Source organism: Misgurnus anguillicaudatus, chromosome 15, assembly GCF_027580225.2.
Source record: "Misgurnus anguillicaudatus chromosome 15, ASM2758022v2, whole genome shotgun sequence".
In the NCBI taxonomy this organism is placed as follows: Eukaryota; Metazoa; Chordata; class Actinopteri; order Cypriniformes; family Cobitidae; genus Misgurnus; species Misgurnus anguillicaudatus.
In genome coordinates, this window is record NC_073351.2 from 22776053 (window position 1) to 22798381 (window position 22329).

At 38.8% G+C, this 22329-nt stretch overlaps 1 protein-coding gene across 2 annotated transcripts in view; it reads left to right on the top strand.

Moving 5' to 3' along the window:
• Positions 1–22329, top strand: part of bcl2l13 (BCL2 like 13) — a 34677-nt gene that overhangs the window by 9250 nt on the left and 3098 nt on the right. The window contains exons 3-6 of one of the 2 annotated variants that reach the window (XM_055173326.2): positions 13229–13330; positions 13415–13571; positions 14318–14390; positions 14755–14883. In XM_055173326.2, the coding sequence (XP_055029301.2) occupies positions 13229–13330; positions 13415–13571; positions 14318–14390; positions 14755–14883 (461 nt within the window). Of the gene's footprint in view, positions 1–13228; positions 13331–13414; positions 13572–14317; positions 14391–14754; positions 14884–22329 lie in introns of those variants that run through there. The other variant, XM_055173327.2, reaches the window with a different exon arrangement.

The following is a 22329-nucleotide window of genomic DNA, read 5'->3' on the forward strand; positions in this document are numbered from 1 at the left end:
TAGGACTGTGTTTGAATCAAGTTTATACGGATAAAGTGGCTAAACAGGAAGTTTGAAAGCGTTGCTTTATTATTATTATGCATGCGCTCCTTTGGATTTAAAACAACAATGTAAAGGAAATAATTTAATTTATGAAGATGTGAAGATAATACTAAGTGGATATTATTTGTGTTGGATTTGTGAAAACAATGGCTGACCAAACAGAAAAACCAGAGGAAACAGGGTTGCAAACAGAGGTAGAGGAGAATCTTACCGATATGGAAAATGTTTGCGGCGAAACCGCGAGTGCTTTACGTAAAGTAAGAAAGATGAAGCTTGCGCTGCTTACACGCAAAATGAACTTTGTCAAAGACATGTTAAGGAATGAGGAATCAAATGTTAAAGAAGTTAACGAACATATGGATAAATATGGAGATTTATTGAATGATTTTGAAGCTAGACATGAGGAGTATCAGAACGCTTTGAGTGAGAAAGATCGCGGAGAAGATAATCACTTCTGGTATAAACCTAAAAAAGAAATAATTAGTAAATTCCTTCAAGAAGTAGACAATTGGATATGCGCACATGGAAATGAAGATGAAGAATGTGAAATAAGTCCAGATGACAGTGTTTCTGCAACGCTCTCCAAGAAAGCAGAAGATAGGGGATCAAAGACTTCCGTAGCCTCCTCTGCTTTAGGACGTGCGGCAGCTGAAAAGGCTGCGTTAGAAATTAAATTAACGGCTCTTAAAAAGAAACATGACATAGAGAATGAAGAGGCAGAATTGGCTAAAAGACAGGAAAATTTGAGGAAGCAAAAGGAAATGCTAGCCCTCAGAACTGAATTGGAAGCTGCTAGTGCCAAACTCAATATATTGAGTAAGAGTAAGAGTAGTAGCAATGTCTCAGTGGGAGATGAAGCGAATGAACATTTTAAAAAATCATTAAAATTACAAAAAACAAAGGAACTTATAGGAAAGGAGAGTGAAGGGAGTGAAGAGAGTGAACCAAAGGAAGAAAAAGGTTATGCCCAAGGAATTCAAGATGCAAGTGTCAGACTTAAAACTTATGCTCTTCCGCCGCAGCCCTATTTTCTTCCATCGGTGCGGCCGACCTGGCCAGATCAGTCTCACCAAATGTACTCTGTCCAAGCAACGCAGCCGCGCACATATCATACACAATCACCACAAGCAGGTATGATCTCTCATCAGTCACTGCCCTCTCAAATCAGTCAGCAAACTCAGCCTTTATCACGGCATCAGTCAAGACAACGGCCGGCAGGAAAAGCACCTATTGTTCCACTTGAACCTCTTGGAGGAGCACCACAAGATACTTCTCAGCTCTACAATATTCTGCAGAGGCAAAATGACATCACGGCGTCATTGATAAAGCAACAGGACAAATCTTTTTTGCCACGAAAGGAGATGAAGGTATTTAATAATGACCCAATTGAATACAGATCATTTATCACGTCATTTGAGCACAACATTGAAAGCAAAGTTGAGCTTGCGAAGGATAAATTGTATTATTTGGAGCAATATACATCCGGGCAGTCTAGGGAGTTAGTTAAAACTTGTCTCTTCTTAAATCCCGAAAGAGGCTTTGCAAAGGCCAAAGAACTGCTCCAGGAGCATTTTGGAAATGAATACCAAATATCCAGTGCATATATTAATAAGGCTTTGTCATGGAACCCAATTAGGGCAGAAGATTCCCGAAGTCTGAAATCCTATGCCTTGTATCTCAGGGGTTGTTTAAACGCCATGAAGGAGATTGCATATATGGATGAGTTGAATCTGGCGTCCAATCTGAAATTATTGGTCAGCAAATTGCCTTACAAATTAAAAGAGAGATGGCGAGTGGAAGTTTGCCAATTTCAAGAATCAACCAAGCGCAGGGCCACGTTCAAAACCTTAGTTGAATTCATTGAAAGGCAGGTTAAAATCTTGACGGATCCTGTCTTTGGTGATATACAAGATCCTGCTCAAAGAGCACATATTGTAAGGCCCAAACAGTCAATATCCGTGAAACCCAAATTCACTAACAAAAGCTTTACAGCCAACGCAACAACCGTTGATGTCAATCCTTCTCTCAAACAGAGGAATAGTGCTTCAATAGTCCAACATAAGCCCTACTGTCTGTTTTGCTCAGGAGTACATCTATTAGGAAGTTGCTCTTGGTTCAAAAGGAAACGTCATACTGACAAAATATCATTTTTGAAAGAAAGAGGCATTTGCTTTGCATGTCTTGTTACAGGCCATATAAGCAAGGACTGCACCCAGCAACACTCATGCACTATTTGTGAGAGGCCACATCCTACGATACTGCACATAGGAAAAGTAGAGCAGAACAAAGGAGCTGAAACATCTATAGACGTGGATGTGGAACCAAAAAAGGTTAACACAGGACAAGTATCTCTGGAAGCATGCAGTCATACTGGGGCCGGTGAAGAACAGTGTCTAATGTCCATTGTGCCTGTGAAGGTAAAATTAAATAAAGGTAACACAGTAATACATACCTATGCATTTCTTGACCCTGGCAGTTCTGCCACATTTTGTACAGATAAGTTAATGCACCAACTAAATGTACAAGGAAAAAGAACCAACATTCTTCTGCGCACAATGGGCCAGGAACGAACTGTGTCTACCAATGTAATCACTGGACTTGAAGTAAGTGGACTTCACAACAATGTATTCCTAACTCTGCCTGAGACATACACACAAGCAAAGATTCCTGTGTCAAAAGGTAACATACCCAACCAGAGCGCTCTGTCAAAGTGGCCTTACCTTAGAGACATTCAAATTTATACCATTGATGCAGACATTGATTTGCTGATAGGAACAAATGCCCCCAAAGCCATGGAACCATGGCAGATTGTAAATAGTGAAGGAGACGGCCCATATGCTATGAGAACATTGCTTGGATGGATAGTGAATGGTCCGTTAGGAACAAAGGCTAACGACGTCATGCCCTCTCATTCAGTCAACCGCATATCTGTACACAATCTGCATGAGATGCTGATTGCCCAGTATAACATGGATTTCAGTGAAAGGTTGTCGGAGGAGGTGAAGGAAATGTCCATTGAGGACAGGCGTTTTTTGAAAATAGCAGATGAGTCAGCCACAATTGTGAATGGACATTACAGTATCAAGTTACCTTTTAGAAAGGACAATACTATGCTTCCCAATAACCGTTGTATTGCCGAGCAACGCTTGCAGAGCCTAAAAAAGAAATTCAATAGGAACCCGTCATTCAAATTAGGATATGTCACATTCATGACTGACATGATCAGTAATGGGTATGCAGAAAAAGTGCCAGAGGCACAGCCGACGAGGGAGGGAAAGGTGTGGTATTTACCCCACCATGGAGTTTATCACCCAAAGAAAGGAAAGCTAAGAATAGTTTTTGATTGTGGTGCATCTCTCTGTGGAAAATCATTGAATGCAGAACTACTCAAAGGACCCGATTTAACCAATAGCCTTATAGGTGTACTCAACAGATTTCGCCAGGAGCCAATAGGACTGATGGCGGACATCACAGCCATGTTCCATCAAGTGAAGGTCCCAGTCAGTGATTCTGACTTCCTGAGGTTTCTGTGGTGGCCAGAAGGAGATGTGTCCCAACCCCCTGTGGAATACAGGATGACTGTCCATTTGTTTGGAGCGACATCATCGCCGAGCTGTGCGAGTTATGCGCTAAGGAGAACAGCAGAGGACAACAGAAAGCACTTCAGGCTCGAGGTAATTGATACAGTTCTGCATAACTTTTATGTAGATGACCTGTTGAAGTCTGTTCCCACTGTACAGGAGGCAGTGCAACTAATTGCTGATGTCAAATCCATCTGCCAAAGAGGAGGCTTTAATCTATCAAAGTGGGCCACGAACAGTAGAGAAGTATTGTCTCTCATTCCTGTGGAGGATAGAGCCAAAGAAATTATGGATCTCAATCTTGACAAGGACAAACTTCCAACTGAAAGGGCTTTAGGTCTGCAATGGTGCATTGAAACAGATAACTTTACCTTTAATGTTCAACTAAAATCACAACCACTTACAAGAAGAGGAATGTTGTCAATGGTCTGTTCAATCTACGATCCTCTTGGCTTCCTAACCCCCTTTCACATTAACAGCTAAATTCTTGTTACAGAAGCTCTGTAAGCTGAATCTAGGCTGGGATGAAGAGGCACCCCTCATCATACGTGACCAATGGTTAAAATGGACAGCTGGTTTGACTCAAATCACAAACTACAAAGTGCAACGGTGCTTCAAGAGTAATGAATTTGGACCAATAAAGCATGCACAGTTACACCACTTTGCTGATGCAAGTGACCAAGGCTATGGGACTGTAAGCTATGTGAGGCTTGTGAATGACAACAACAAAGTTCACGTCACTTTTGTTATGGCGAAAGGGCGTGTAGCTCCTCTCAAAGGAATAACAATTCCAAGACTGGAACTTGCCGCAACAGTCCTAGCTGTAAGAATGGACAAATTACTGAGATCTAGCTTACAATTGCACTTAGACCATTCCATGTTCTGGACAGATAGTCAATCGGTACTAAAGTACATATCAAATGAACATACCAGATTCAAGACATTTGTGGCCAATCGAGTTGCAGAAATAAGAGATGCCACCAAGTTATCTCAGTGGAATTACATTGATTCAAATTCCAACCCCGCAGATAATGCAACAAGAGGGCAAAGCGCAGACAAATTCCTTAACAACAAGCGATGGCTCCATGGTCCAGACATTTTATGGAAAGAGAAAACGGAACAACAAATCCGGTGCTTCAAAGAAAACAGTCCACTACCCCTGAATGACCCTGAAGTAAAAAGAATGTACACAGTGAATGCAACCTGCCTAAAGGAAGAAAACCCAACACAGAAGCTAATAACTTATTTTTCTAACTGGACAAAACTCCTCCTCGCAGTTGCATGGTTCCTGAAACTCAAGGAAACTTTAAAATCACTGGTGCAAAAGAGAAAATTGAATGGGAGCAAAATACTTACAAGAAGCAGGATGAAGGACTTACCTGACTACACAGTGGGTGGACAGCAAATAAGTATTGAAGATCTGAAGAAAGCTGAAGTTGCCATTGTTCAATTTACCCAAGGACAATTCTTCCCAAATGAAATAAAAATGCTCACCTCAAAGACTCCTGAGTTAAAGAAGAAAAGTACCTTGTACAAACTGGACCCTCATGTAAAGGATGAGTTGATAAGAGTAGGAGGCAGATTGAGCAAAACAACCATAGGAGAAGAAAGAAAGTTTCCTGTCATAATACCAAAGAACTCGCATGTATCCACACTTATTTTAAGGCATGTGCACAAAACAACAGGACATGGGGGAAGAAGCCATATGTTGTCTGAACTCCGCAAAAAATATTGGATAATAAATGCTAATTCAGCTGCCAGGAAGATTCTGACCAAATGTGTAGTGTGCAGAAGATACAGAGCCAAAGTTGGAGAACAAAAAATGTCTGATCTACCTCAGGAAAGACTTCAACCTGACTCACCCCCTTTTACTAACACCGGGGTCGACTACTTTGGTCCTTTTCAAATTAAACGTGGAAGAGCACTAGTAAAAAGGTATGGCGTGCTATTCACTTGCATGACCAGTAGAGCTGTTCATATTGAAATGGCCAGCTCCTTAGACACAAGCTCATGTATCAACGCTGTGAGGCGGTTCATTTCTAGGCGGGGACAAGTGAAACACTTACAGTCAGACAATGGAACCAACTTTGTTGGTGCAAAAAAGGAACTGCAAAAGGCTTTTGTGGCAGTAAACCAGGACAAAATACAGAAAACACTCAAAGAAAAGGGCATAAATTGGACGTTTAACCCACCAGGTGCATCCCATCACGGAGGCATATGGGAAAGGCTGATAAGATCCATCAGACAAGTTCTCTATTCTGTTCTTAAACAGCAAACCTTAGATGACGAGGGGCTCCAGACAGTCTTGTGTGAAGTTGAGGCAATTTTAAACAGTCGCCCTATAACAACAGTCTCTACCGACCCTCAAGATTTGCACCCACTTACACCAAATGATCTCCTGCTGCTCAAAAACAAACCAACTCTTCCACCCGGTGTATTTGATAAGAACGAACAGTACACTAAACGCCGCTGGAGGCAGGTTCAATACTTGGCAAACCTTTTTTGGAGACGCTGGACACTGGAATACCTGCCGCTACTCCAAGAGCGTCAAAAGTGGAACATTAAAAGAAGGAATTTTCAGTGTGGAGATGTTGTATTGGTGGTGGATCCAACTTCCCCAAGAGGTTCTTGGATACTGGGCAGAATTATAGAAGTTTTCCCTGACCAAAAAGGACTTGTACGCTCTGTGAAACTCAAGACACAGAACAGTATCTTAGAAAGGCCAATCACAAAGTTATGCTTGATGTTAGAAGGAGATGAAGACAAGATCTAAAGAAACCTGATGACAATGGTCTAGTATTCTCTTTTTGTTTTATATCTCACATAAAAGTAAAATAATTTATTTAAGGCTCCTAGTTTGATTTAATTTAATAATTGTTTTGCTTACCAAAACAATTAGGGGCCGGTTGTGTAGGAGCCATTTTTTAATCATTTCATTTCACATAATGATTTATTCTAATAATGTTTTCCTTATTGTTCTATTTTTTGAGAACTTGTGCCCTCTACAGGTCAAAAGGACATTAAATAGGAAGGTGACAAGGTGGAGGTGTGGCTGACTGGGAGCACATAGCTTTTTGACCTTGCCACAGGAATGTTTGAATGAACTGCTGCCCCTTTAAGCCATTCTCTTTATAATTTATTTAACAGATAAAGGATCTGTATTATTTGTTTTGTTATAATAAAACCCACCTACTCTTTCACATTTACTCTTCTGGATTTTTTTTTGGTTTATTGGAACAAGCAAGCGTCAAAGATTTCCCCAGTCAACATCAATGTGACAAAGAACAAACTCAAGACAAAATAGTCACTACAGTAATTGTTTTTAAAATATACGTAGATTCACATGATCAGACAATTTACCAAACAATCCAGATCAAATGAACACTTCGTGTTTTTGCAATATTTATTGGAAATTACACACATCTTAGTAAAATTAGACAAATCTGACCTTCAGAATGAAGATGCAACAGTCAGGCCCGTAAGGGGTCCGATTTCAAAAGAAAATAAAACATGAACAGTTCCAAATAAACTATTGCACACCACACCTCATTCCTGCCCCCTAAAACTGTCTAGCTAGTTTGTGCATTTGAATTCTGACATGACCGATAAATCATCGACAGTTTATTATTTTTTCTTACCGCTGACATGTGCATGGCGCGTCAAATTTAAAAGAGAATGACGATACGGAAATGACGTCAGCTGTCCATCCACTGGTGTCCAGCCACTGGTGTCTAGCAAGAAGTGAGTCTGCGGGGCTGCAGCTGGATGCCTCTCCAGGTTGCGGGCATCCTGGTCAGAAATTCGGCGGACGCGGGTTTGAGAAAAATCTAGTCCACACCGCAGATATGTTACTTCAGACAAGCACGTGCAGGTCGCGGTTTCTGTTTGTGTCATCACATTATTTCTGCCGTATTTTTTTGGTGATAAAAGTCTTTCGGCCGAAAACCGAAAATCCACTTTTGGTGCATTCCTAGTTTTTTGTTTGTTTTGTGCGCCAAGGCTTCATTTACAGTCTGAGGGAGATGCACCAACTGTAAGTTTGGGAAAAAAAACTTCGCAAACATGTCTAAGGATAAAGGCCGGTGTATACCTTTTTTTCGCGTCCGGCTTTTGCAAATGCACGCGTCCACGCAGCTTTCCAGGTAAACTCCCCGCGGCTACACGCGGATGGCCGCGTTCGACACTATAATACAAATGATTTTGAACTCAAATTATTAGTCTAACAGGCCATCAGGACAGCACTGATTTGGCGACATTTACAGAACATTAAAACATTTAGTATAGGTGAAGAAAAGTAACCGATCCACCATTGCAAACACAGTTTAGAACAAACAACAACACAACAAAGAACATGAATCAAACATTATGGTAACAAACATGCTCCACAGCTTTTCGTTCTTTAAAGAAGTTAAAATTAAAGAAGAAAAATTATATTGTGTGTGCAAATGCTGTCTATTTCCTTTGTATAACTGTTTGTAGTGGAGTGTCCTGTCTAAATATTTTCACACGCATGCGCTGTTGTACGCGGACTGTACCCGCACTGTCTGCGCAGTCTCAAATTTTGGGCTGCACGCGGACCCTCCTGATGACGAAAATGATGTCATGCGGACGGCGCGCATACGCATTTTTTGTATTTTCGATGCTTCAACACCAGTGGTGTCAAAAGTATTCATATTCATTACTCAAGTAGAAGTATAGATACTAGGGTTTTAAAAGACTTTTGTAGAAGTTGAAGTATCAACTCAAGCTTTTTACTCAAGTAAAAGTGAAAAAGTACTGGTTTCAAAACTACTTAAAGTATAAAAGTAAAAGTAATGTAAAGAAAAAAATGTCATTAGAGAAAAAAGCCTAGGCCGCACCACAGGGGCCTTTTGGGCACTACCCTATCTCCTCTAAAAAATGTTTCTAAAGGCCATAATAACTATAGTGTTATTAAAATGTTAATGTTAAAAAATTTGGGATGCACTAGGGCCAGGGGTAGGCAACGTCAGTCCTGGAGTGTCGATGTCCTGCAGATTAGCTCCAACCCTTATAAAACCTTGGTTACCTGTAGTTTCAGGTGACTTTAACCTTTATTAGTTTGTTAAGGTGTGCTTGATTATACCTGGAGCTAAACACTGCAGGACATCGGCACTCCATGTTGCCTAATCCTGCACTAGGCTATCTGTTTCAACCACATACGGTATATGCCCATTAAAAATGAACGCATTTCAATACAATGCAAACAAATACATTAAAGAAGTGGTTCTCAAACTGGATGTCGCCAGATGGTGCCAGGGGCCCCAGTTTTATAATATTTTATGAAATACATTACTTTATTATAAATTCTGTGTAATTAAACCTCAGAAAAATAAGGCTACTAAACAAAAGCAATAAATTGTATAATTTAAAGTTTTGTTTAATTCAAATTTTAAGTTTTAGAATATTTATGTCAATCCACTGTACACAAGGGAGGCCGCAAAAAATGTTTGATAACAACTGCATTAAAGATCCATATATGTGTACTACTGAGCATTAACATGTGTTCCATAGAGAGGAAGATATAATGACTAGTTGCCTATAAATATTGTAATGGTGCAAAAAGTCAATCTTCAGAGCATTGCCGCTGGTGGCCAAACTTTTACAGCGGTGCCCTCTTTAGTTAAAACACAACAAAATCACACACAACTATAGTATGTGTGAGAATACAAATATGCTATTGTTATCATTTATAATTGTATTTTGACAGCAACACAAACTACAAATATGCAATTATAGCCTATATTTCTGCATCTGTACTTGTGTAGCTAATGGACTTTTGTATACTTTACTTTAGTCAGTATAAATTCAAGCAATTTTGGAGAATTACTAAATGTCTTTATTGTAAGTAAATTAAAAGTCAGGTTGAAGGAAACAGCTGATGTCTATTAACAAAAGCAAAAGTTGGTATGTATGGTTATGTGTTTCATTGATTTAACACTCAAGCATTCACCTAAGTAGGTTTTGTTAATGCAAATAAAATTTACGGCAGTTATTAGAATATACAAAACAACAATGTCTTTAGCCTAGATATCTTTGCCATGCTTCAAAACGCAACGCAGCACAATGTCATTTAAGTTGAACAACTGAAGTTACATGATATAAATTGGTATTGTTACACTATTTAAATCACACAGATGAGTTGGTGTCAGCAGCCAGCTATGAATGTGAACTGACCTGAAAGTGATGCGCGAGTTTAATTTCGTACTTTTCCATTTGAAGACAGAATGCCGCGTTCTGTTACTGTACAAACAGATGGCGGATGATATCAAAGCATCGCGAGGGGAGACACTCTGCATGCTTTCTAATCGCTCTCGCGGTTCTTTTATGTTTCTCTGTGCAGTGCTATCGAACAAACTTTTGATCATCTGCAGTCAGCTGGGGGGGCGGGGATTGCGTACAAACCAATAGGGAGTCGGAATAGTGTATGTTTATACTTCTCATCCAACCACAATCGCTTTCATCTGGATGATGCAATTTATCAAGATAGGTTTTTTTAACGATGACAAGCCGGAATGTAAAAAAGAAAACAAGTTGAAATTAATAGAAGTAACGAGGCGATTTTTAAAATGTAAGGAGTAGAAAGTACAGATAATTGCGTGAAAATGTAAGGAGTAGAAGTAAAAAGTCGTCTGAAAAATAATTACTCAAGTAAAGTATAGATACCCAAAATATCTACTTAAGTATTGTAACGAAGTATTTGTACTTCGTTACTTGACACCTCTGTTCAACACATTCTAATTGACCCACTGATATCACATGGACTACTTTGATGATGTTTTTATTACTTTTCTTGCAAATTGACAGCATACGTGCATAGATTTTCAATGAAGGGTCAAAAAGCTCTCGGACTAAATATAAAACATCTTAAACTGTGTTCCGAAGATGAACGGAGGTCTTACGAGTTTTACGAGTTTTTAGTATAGGACTAGTCTAATCTCTGCCCCCCCCAAATGTATAGCTTGAATGCATTTTAGGTTGTTACCAAATACCATGAATTTCATTTTAAAAGCACATGATCTCTCTCTCTTCCTGTTTTCTTATCTGCCGGTCTCTCTTCCTCTTAAATACTTAGTATTTTTTGTCAGTCACTCAATAGTGTGTGGTTATCAGAGCTGAATTCCTTTGGTCCTGCAAGCCCACTTAGTAAATCTATTACAAAAAAGTAAGCAATTAATAAGTGTGTTTATGAACAGCCACGACTGTGTATGGGACCACAGAAGGATTGACCCAAATAGAGGAGATAGAACATAGAAGATGACCGTAATGTGATGCTTCAGTGAAAATGTTGCATGTTTTTGAATGACACATTCATATGCTTGTTGGGTAAATGTGAAAAATTTGCAGAAACCTAACAATAACATGTTGGTTTGTATTTCACCCCGCAGTGTAAAAAAGATTTAATGAAGTTTATTTAACTAAGTTTGGGAGGAGCATGGTCATGTGATCCAACCAATCAGTGCAAAGAGGTGCCAATAAATAGCAGTCCCTCACCTCTGTCCCGTGACAGATTTTTGCAACATCCCTCCTCCACCCCATCACCTCACTCTCATCTAGTTTCATTCATCCCAGTTAAAGAGGGGGGAGTACTCTGGGTTCGTGCTAAAATTCTGAGCTTGGAGTTGTCTCCTTGGACAGCACACCAAATATGCTTTATCTCAATCCCTATTAATTACATGTTAATGCGAATTCGTGAAAACATTAAAAAAATGTAAAATCTTAAAAAGATTTTAAAATAAAGGTACATAATTGCCTTCAAATTTTGAGTTAATTCAACTTAAAAATATTGAATTCAAAGTTTGACTAGATTAAAATGATTAAAAAGTTGACTTAAAAAACTTTTCTTAGTTGGTTTAAAGAGCACCTATTTCATTGCTAAAAATTGTGTTTTTGGTATAATACAATGTGTGCGTGTGGTTTATGGTTAAAAACACATTATTATACACATACAGTACATTGTTTTCTTTGGTGTGTAAGGGCGCACTCACACTATCCAAACCAAACTGTGCTCGGGCGCGTTTGACCCCCAAAGCCTGGTTTGTTTGACTAGTGTGATCAATCTGTTCCGCGCCCGGGCGCGGATTGGTTAATCGCGCCGCGGCCGGGTTGCAGAGGTGGGCCGGAGCGCGGTTCACTTGGGCTCAGGCGCGAAAGGCTGTGGTGTGAGGGCAATCGCGAGGGAGTAGGGAGGGGTGACAATCGCGCTGGGGCATGGTTTGGTTTGGATAATGTGAGTGCGCCCTAAGTGTGTATGTTAAAGATATGCAAAAGGTAAATACCTTAAAATCGTGAATCGGACCATTGGTGCTTTTTAACTAAAAATTTTAAGGTAACTATGTTTGTACAGTGATAAAATGTCATTATAATAATTATATTGAGCTTAGCAAAGCAGTTTTTAAAGCCTGTATTGCCTGCAAGTTTTTTCATTATTTTTAACTTTCATGAATCTTTTGAATATTAAATATATATTGTGGGAAATGAACTGTGTCATAATGGCATTTAGACCCTTCTGTTTGCTTTGTAAAAATTGTTTTAAGAGTTCTTCAGTATTTAAAGTTTGTCTGTATTTAAAAAGCACTTATGTCACAGTCCAGCCACATGGCTCAGTTTCACCTTTAGCGTCTTTGTCACATCATTAACTTCATCAGTTGTGCAGAAAATTATTCACCCGATTACACTTGAATTTATTACCTGGAGTGTGCAGAAAGGTTTTGAGTTCACTTCTGGTTATGTCCGTTCATGAACTCCGCTGTCAGTTATAATTTAAGATTTTATATGTAAGTTGAATTTTTCATAAAATGTAATCTCATGTTAACCTTGAGTACTTATAGAGTAGTATCCTTTATATCTCAGAAGAGTCTTGTTTTATCAGATTCATACAAGACAGATCAGCTATACTGCTACTTTCCTGGAAAATACACGCTTCTGGCTATACAGAGGGCGGAGCGAGTCATGAGCAAGCAACACGCAAAACATTATCCCACTATCTCTGTCAACTTTTTATTCACTGCATGTTTGATTGCCAACAAAACTTACATGCATGCAACTCATGACCTGGAGGGACCGCCCCATTTCAACAAAATCCAGCTTTAAACAAACACATGCACAACTTCGCTGCTACCCCTGATAATCAAACTATATCCATTGATTCCATAATGCTGGGTTCATTGGGAAGCTGAAAAAGCTTAAATTTTCCTCACAAACAAAAACACACTTCTCTTTCGACATTGGTTTCGGGTTCGCTCTTGTTTGGTGTGTGCGTGAGCTATTTCAGGTGAAGTGCCCATATAAGGACTTCCACTGTACTTCCAGCACTGAAATTATAAAAGAATTAAAGCAAGATTGTTACGTATGAATGTCATGTTTGGAAAAAACTTGTTGAACCTGGCAAAGTGCATTCGGCTCAAAAATACTCCATCATACATCTAAATGCTTTTTAAAACTGCCTGTGCTTACTCTTTAAAAGTGTTAATAAGTCAGAATGCATGAAATAGCTTTAGGATGCTGCTAAACCATGTAATATTTACTAGTGGACTTTGGCCCCTGATGAATCTTTTGTGTGTAAAATCTTTTATGATATTGAGCAGGAGAGAGCCAAGCTACACAGGAAATGGCAAGAGAGAGAAAAAACAGGCTGAAGAAAGAGATCGAGAATGAGTTGAAACAGCTTGAGGAGGAAATTGCAGCATGTAAGAAATATTTTGCTGCTGTTTGTTATTGTACTGCAATTTTTTTCAGTAAAACTAACCATAATAACCAATCTTTCTGCTAAGCTTTTTCCAGGACTGGCTTTGATTGTCATACATCCCCAGTGTTCAGTCCAGCGAATCCCGAGAGCTCTATAGAGGACAGCCTGGCAGTGCTGGCAGACCGCGTCTCCTGTGACCTGGACACACACCTGTCCTCTGCCACTCAGACACTTCTGACCAGGTCCTTGTCCTTTAAAGAGGAAAAATCCCTGTGCAATTTTAGCAGTTGAAAATGGATCTTGCAACTAAAGTGTTGGCAGATCAAAATGTATTGTATAAAAAAAACTGTGCACACAAATACTACTTGTAAAGTGTGTTTAAATTTCTGTCTCTGACATTTTTAACTTGAATAAATAATGACGGAAAGCTTTCAGCATAGTTTAAAGGCGAAGTCCACGATATTTAAAAAACGCTTTGGAAAAGGAGACGGGCCGACTACCAAAACACACTTATAGCCAATCAAATCAAATGCCGGGTTGCGTATGTGTGGGGCGGGTCTATCAACAGAAGGTTCAGATTCTATTGGGGTAGGGGCGTGTTTGTTTAGGTGATTTCAAATATCAACATTGGCTTTCAAACATCATGGACTCCGCCTTTAATGTTTTTCAGAAGAACCAGCCAGTTCAATTACAGTGGGGTCTTAGCTATCTGAGAACGCATGGAAAATCTGTAAATCAAAATTAAATCAAAACTTAGACAAACAGCATTTTAGGTTTTAAAACATGCAAAACAAACATTAAGACACAAAATTAAATAAAAGACATTAAGAATGCTGCGAAATTATGTTGATCATATAATGTATAGTTATACAAGCAGAATAAAATAAAAAAATTAAAATAGCAACATATCAGTGGTTTCAGATGTCTGGACCCCACTTTATAAGCAGAGAATTGTTATCAATGCATTATATTTGTGTCTCTCATACAGTGAATTGAGTTTTGAGTGCTTCAGAGCTGCAGTGGAGGAGTTGTCTTCTCACGCTCAGGCTGGATGGAGCAAGGTAACCTAATACGCTCGCCGTACGCTGTTAGTTTACATATAGCAGCCTGTAGGCCACTTAAACACTTTAAAGGCGGGTGCATAAAACACTTTGAAAAAGGGAGTCGGGGACGAATACCAAAACACACTTATAGCCAATCAGCAGTAAGGGCCGTGTCTACTAACCGACATTGTCGTCTGGGTTGCGTATGTGTGGGACGGGTCTATCAAAAGGAGGTCCAGATTCTATTGGGGCATGTTTGTTTAGGTGATTTCAAATGTCAACATTGGCTTTTAGAGATCATGCACCCCGCCTTTAACTGATTTATCAATGTGTTTGCACTTACTTTCCTCGCACGCTCACTGTGTGTCTTAATTTACTGTAGGTGCTGGTACCCTTAGTATTGTTACAGGCCCTGCTTGCTGAAGGACAGTCGCTGGAGAACATGTTAGATTATGGTCTGCGTTACCTTGAGGAATCACAGGCAGACTTTATTATTCAACAGGGAGGATGGGTGAGTGACTGACCTTTTACAGATTATTAACTGTTTGTTGTTAAACCTGGATTGTTTTAGATGACACTCAAATGCATTGTTTTAGAGACTGACATGGTGGTTTTTTTTAAGCTTTTTTGTGATTGGAACAGTTTTCAGAATTGTTTTTATAATTAAATTACTAGTGATGGGGACGAGACCGCCTATGCCGAGTCCGAGTCAAGACCGAGTCTGACTTGGACTCAAATACAGTCGAGTCTGAGTCAAGACCGAGACTTTGAGGAAACAAGTGTGTCTCTAGACCGAGTCCTTTAGGAGTCGAGACCGAGTCGAGACCAAGACCATAAAAAACATGTCAGTTTTCATATTCATGATTTAATATCACCCCAGTTAATAATCAACAGGTATGCCTTCAGACTAGGCTAGATTGGGAATTGTTTAGAGAAGCAGTCTTAACGTGTTAATATGGACTATGCTATTACTATCATTAAAAAAATCCCTACCACATGCATCATCTTCTGCCTATTTTTCTAGAGATAAACGGCTCTGATGGCTGGATCTTTCCATTGCACCATGGGATGTCATTTTCAAATAATGCCCGTCAACACTGCATTTTATTATTATAATGTGTTGTGTGGTTTTTATAGGAACATAAAAAAATTCATTGGTGTCGAGGACTCGGTCTGAAATTACGAGTCCTTCTCCTCCCACTGTGGTCCGAGACCGAGTCAAGACCGAGTCTTTAAAGGAACAAGTCCGAGATGAGTCAGAGAAAGCAGAAATCGGTCTCGAGACCTGACTCGAGTACTACATCACTATAAATTACTGTAATAATTGTTTTACAATTTTTGAGATTTGTCAGGAGAGGGAGCCAGAGACATGCATTTTGTCTTAAAGTGATGCCACCTTTTTGAATTGTTGATAGGTAATGCTAGACTAACGTTACAAGCACATCTGTTGTGACACAAAACTGTACCGAATTCATTCACGTAATCCTTAGGAGTCTTTTTTTATTGTGCAGTAGCAGGCATGTGACAAGCAAGTTTTACAAAGTGATCGGGTTTGTACAGTTTTTCTACACATTCTGTGCATCTTTGTACATTTTTGGACAGTGCAAAAAAAGTAATCATTATATATTTGTTCATGAAACAATGTACATAATGCATCATTTTATCAATGATAGGTCCAAAACAAAGTTTTATTTAAAAGGCCTTTTTACCACCATGCATTTTTTTATTACTTGAAGTGATGTCATAAAGCAAGATGAAGCTCAACACCCTAATTGGGTCAGACTGTATCACAAATGAGGTCCTTGTGATAGACATGCATATTGTGCGGCAGCCGGAAAACGCGGTCAATAGGATTAATTTATTTAGAGCCATTGTTTTGTGCTGCAACAAACAGCGAGTGCAGGACCACAATGCAGAGACCGGCTGGGAGCTTTTCCATAGATAATACTTGCTAAGCGGGATGGGCTGGGATGTGTGCAGATGCTTGAATACAGGGAGGAGTCAGAAAGGGAGGAGACAAACCAGACCTCCTGCTCTCGCTCCCCAGCTCCGCATATGTCCTGTAGCCTTTATTCTGGGGACTCCTTCTCTCTGCTACTCATTTCCCTGTGGTCGGTGCTAGGGTTGAGTTCTGCTGTGACCTTAGGAACCAAACATAGGCAGGTAGGGAAGGTTGTTTCTAGATATCAGGATGGGTGGGGTTATTCATGGGTTTAGGCTTTGTTTATTAATCCTTTTTTGTTGTAGTAATGTTTTTTTATTTAGATACTTTTATCAAGACTGTGGCTGATGAGTTGAAATGGATAAAACAATTTTGTATTGTAGAAAAAAAACTATGTTTTACCCTATTAGAGAGGCAAATATTGGATGCATTGTTTTATCCGTTTTGTACTTGCACCTGCGGGTGGGAATGCTGAGTTTGTTTACTTAGTTTTGTTTTTAAATGAACATGATTGTGTCTTGCTTAACATTGGTTGTTTGCATCTTTGCAGAAGCACGGCAGTCTCTTTATTAAGCGCCTTTTTTATTGACTTACTAAACAAAACACAATATGACCCATTCATCAAATAAGCAAAATAATTTATGATCATCATAAAACATGAGACAATTTAGAAATGTCTCTACAAGTGATGTGCACAGAAATTGGTTCTTTTTGTAGGGCTGCCGTAACTGTGTGATATTGAAAGCGCCGTGCGATATGCGATAACTTTCCAAATTGTGCAATAAATGGAATGCACTACTATGTTTTAATTTTTTTACATTTATTTGAACGTGTTAAAATATGTTTAAATACTGAAATTCGTATAACAATAGGGCTGTCACGGTTATGAAATTTGTCTGACGGTAAATTGCCTAATAAATTGTGAATTATGACGATTAATTGCCTGTTTTAGGGCTTTGACGGTTATGACGATTAATTGTCTGTTTTATTGCTTTGACATTTAATTCTCATACATTTTTTTTAATTTAATTTAAAATTACATTTCCACTGTATTAAATGGCTTTGCAATTTATCACGTTACACTGTCAGGAATGCCATCTGATACTGTCTTGTTTATACAGCCGCTGCAGCTCCCCCTTGTGTTTTTTAAAGAGATGTGCAATCATTGCGGTGATCTGAAATCATCACGATGAGGTCAAACTATCGCGATGAGATGATTATTTAATCATTCTGACAGCCCTATATAACAAACATACGTTTCACATTCTTTTTGATCGTTGATCATTTTCCACACATCAGAGCACACGCAAGCACTCGTTTTATGGGACAGATTGTTTGCTAAATTTTGAGTTTATGTATAACCTTTAGAAGAATGAAAATTATTCAGTTATTGCAAACTATTTGCCATATGCACATCTGCGATATTTTGATATGAGTTCCACTACAAATGATGTAAATTTGCATTTTGCAAATGATTGTACATAAAAATAATTTATAGTGCATTCAAGCTGTATACACCTATCGGTATGTGCATTCACTGGGAATCAAACCCATAAATGTGGCATTGCTAATGCCATTGCATGCACTACCAGTTAGGCTATATGAAAACTCTGTGTGCACACTGAAATCCAGGACAAAGTAGCTCGGAGACATTTTGCATACTAACACAGCAAGGGCATTGGTCTGATCTGATCATGACAAACTCTTATGAGTAACAAGAATTAGACTGTTTGTGAGGTTTTAGGCTAAGAAGCTAAATTTATATTTTTAGGGAGTCACAATTACCCAGTATTTGGAAAGTAAGGGAGATTTTGTCTTGTGTGCAGCCCCTCCCCATGATCCCATTCTTGTCTGTGGAGTTGACCTTCAGAGCACCTGTCTCACATGGCCCTGTTATACTTGACAGGGACTTGTGATGTAATTTGACTCCTGTTGTTTTGGAAGGGACAAACTGCTTCCAGAGCTCGAGGTCTGTATATCAGCAGGTGCTGAGCGTGATTGTGCTTAATCTTGACCCATGTCAGGTCGCATAACCCAACACTCGGCCCAGCCTCTTACATAACTGAGTCGATGTGCCGCTCTCGTCATATAAACAGATGACATCGGCCACCCACTCCAGCATACATGAGGATCAGACATAAATCTGATAAGTCCTTATGTGGAGAAATGCTTTAATACTTTATACTTTGATTTACTAACAGTGTTGGATGATGGTGACTTGTATGCTTAAAATTAAGGCCCGGTGTAAAGAAAAACAATGTAACTTATGGGAGATTCAGATGGATCCTTTACCTTCATAATTTTAATGTCTTATTATAACAGATATTAAGAGGTTTCTTGCATGGAATACAATTAGTAGGCAGAAAAGTTCCCATACAATACTGTAAGTATATCACAAGAGTTCCAGTGAAAGTTATCACAGGTATAAAATTGCTTGTTATACATGCACTAGACAGGTTTTAAGGGCTGTACCTCACCGATCTGTCTTGTGCATGCAGTATATGTGCAAGTGAGAGTTTTATTTGTCCTAAGGCAAAGGTGGGTAAAATACATGCACTTCAGGTAGGCAGTTGGAGAGACAGTTGCTCACACAGATGAAAACACATTTGTTGAAAGTCAGTGTCTATCTTGTACAGCAAGCCTAGTCATGTCAAAACATCCATCTTACTTGCTCATCTTTGTGTTTACTTCAGAGGCACACTGAATATCAAAGTCATAGAGTTATAAAAATAGACAGATATGGATACTTAATTGCGATAAAGTAATTTTTCACTATTGTTTTATTGCTTTTGCATTGCTCACAGTAATGCAAAAGCAATAACTGTCACCTGACAGTTGTTGGATTACATGCAAAACTAGATGCACATGGACAGTCAGTGTTGGATTACTGAAATGTGTTTATTCCTTTAGACCGAAAAAGACACAGAATAGGGCATGGATCTGGCATGGCCCTTATGATGAGTAACAGCTGTTTAGTTTGCAGAAATGCACATGAGCAGAAACGGATGGTTTTTTGTACAGTGCTGTCAACTTAAAGATAAGCTGCATGCCTGACCTAGTTGTGGTAGACATGCTGGAGGCACCTGCTAACCAGTTTTGTCATTTTGTGGGTTTGACAGGATTACTTTGGGTCTACTCTTTTCTTATAAGTCCTAGCTTATCTTCTTGATTTATAGTAAATGGAAGGTAGTCAGATGAAGGCTTAAATGGTCATGAAAACCCATGGCTTCAGGTACAGTCTAGCTCACTATCATTTTGAAAAATGCAACTTAAATGGGCATGGATGCTGTGAGAAGAATGGTGAGGAGTGGACGGGGCACCTGATATAATAGGCTAGCGTAACAAATATTAAAGGAATATTCAATTTTCTTAAAAAAAGAAAAATCCAGATAATTTACTCACCACCATGTCATCCAAAATGTTGATGTCTTTCTTTGTTCAGTCGAGAAGAAATTATGTTTTTTAAGGAAAACATTGCAGGATTTTTCTCATTTTAATTGACTTTAATAGAGCCAAACATTTAATACTTAACTCAACACTTAACAGTTTTTTTCAATGGAGTTTCAAAGGACTATAAACGATCCCAAACGAGGCATAAGGGTCTTATCTAACGAAACGATTGTCATTTTTGACAAGAAAAATAAAAAATATGCTCTTTTAAACCACAACTTTTCGTCTAGGTCCGGTCCAGCGCAACCTAACGTAAATGCGTAGTGACATAGAGAGGTCACGTGTTACATATATAAAACGCAAATTTGCGGACCATTGTAAACAATAAACTGACACAAAGACATAAATTAGTATCAGTTGACACACAACAACGTCGGAACGGTCCTCTTTCTTCACACTTGTAAACACTGGGGCGGAGTTTCGCGTTCGTCCTCTGTGACCTCTTGATGTCATGACATATTGCGTGGGGTCACGCTGGCGCATCACGACCAGATCTAGACGACAAGTTGTGGTTTAAAAGTGCATATTTGTTATTTTTCTTGTCAAAAATTACAATCGTTTCGCTAGATAAGACCCGCATGCCTCGCTTGGGACCGTCTACAGTCATTCGAAACTCCGTTGAAAAAAACTGTCAAGTGTTAAGTATTATGTTGGGCTCTATTAAAGTCCATTAAAATGAGAAAAATCCTGCGATGTTTTCCCCAAAAAACACAACCTCTTCTCGACTGAACAAAGAAAGACATCAACATTTTGGATGACATGGTGGTGAGCAAATTATCTGGATTTTTCTTTTAAGAAAATTTAATATTCCTTTAAGATTTACTAAGAATAGCAGTATTTCTGAAATAATTACACTGAATATAATATTTCATTTAAACAAAGGTCGAATAAAACTTCTAGTTGAAATAATAGCGTGTTTGAAGATAAGGAAAAATCCTCAGGAAATTCTAGTCATCGAGACATTCACACGGGAATTCGCGTCATGGGAGGGGCTTCTGTGACTCCGCTCGCTTCCTGTAATCACATCACTACTAGAGCAAGCTCCTGATTTGTTAACGCCGCACGTTTTTCCGCCAAAGTTCAAATTTTTCAACTTGTGTGTTTGCCGCGGCAATAAGAACCCAAACACAGACTTTTTAAAAAAGATATTTTGAAAAATATTGGTAAACATACTGTTGTACAGCACTCATTGACTTCCATAGTATTTGTTTTTCCTATTATGGAAGTCAATGAGTACCGTCAACTTTGTGATTGCAATAATTAATCAGAATATCTTATTTTGTGTTTAATTTTTTGTGTGTAATCCTACAGGTTAAGAACAACACATTTAGAATTTTTGGATGAACTGTCCCTTTAAGTGAAATATGTCTACTATACAACAGTTGAGTGTAGCGGTGTGATTGTAATTATGTGAAATTATCATTTTTATTCCAACGGTGTCTGTGAATTAATGGTGGTTTTGACCCTTTTTTATACATGCACTGTCTGAAGTGCGTCAAGAGATCAGCCACTATGCCTGATGACACGCATATTGGGTTACCCACAAGGAAATAACATTTTCAAAACAACGGTTTGAAAAGCAAGTGTGAAGTAGTATTATGACTCATTTTCTAAACGAGTAAGTTTATCTTTATAAACAAGCTTCTGTGGCTTCTGTCTTTTTAACCCTCAAGTGATCCTAGGGCCATTTTGTGCCATTCAGATTTTTATTTTTAACTCTTTCACCGCCAGCGTTTTTTAAAAAAGTTGCCAGCCAGCGTTTTTCATGATTTTCACAAAAGTTTAATGCCTTCCAGAAAATGTTCTTCTTCAAATATATAAACATACAATATACCAAATGAAAGAACAGACCCTCTGCTTTCAAACAAAAAAAACCCCGTTTCATCCTACTTTGAGTAGTTATTTTGTAATCAGCTTTTGAATATGGGTAGGTTTCTGCAAAAACACCACATTTTGAGCAAAAAGCAGAGATAATTCTATTTTTGTGACGGACTTTTCATAGACATCCCATTCAGAGCGATCTTTAAAACAGACACGGACATGCAGCAGCTTGCCATAGGGCAATACTTCCGGTTTTAAAAAGTTGCGGAAGGACGCCACCTAGTGGAAAATAGCGGTATTGCGGAAAGACGGAAATACTCGTCATTGGCGGGGAAGCGTTTTCTCTTGATTGACGAGATATCTCGTCAATGGTGGGGAAAGAGTTAAATCATCTTGACTTGGTAGTTCCGACTTGACTGTGATGATTGAATATTGCCCAAAATTGCCAGAGATTAATCATTTTTGATAAATTTCAGAATTTCTGTTTTTTTTTTGTTTAAATTAGATTAAAATGGCTAAGCTATGAAAAACTGACACATGTGATCTTAGGGACAAAAATGCCCCATTGTGTGTGTGCACATATCATTTGAAAGAAATGAGAGAGCGAGAATGCACAGCTGGTATTCGCAGAATTACAAAAAACAATGCGCAGCTCGTCCCGGAGTATCGATTCCGCGGACACGGGTATTGGAATCGTTTTAAATTTTCAGTATCGATAAACACTTATAACTATGTTTTCTGCGG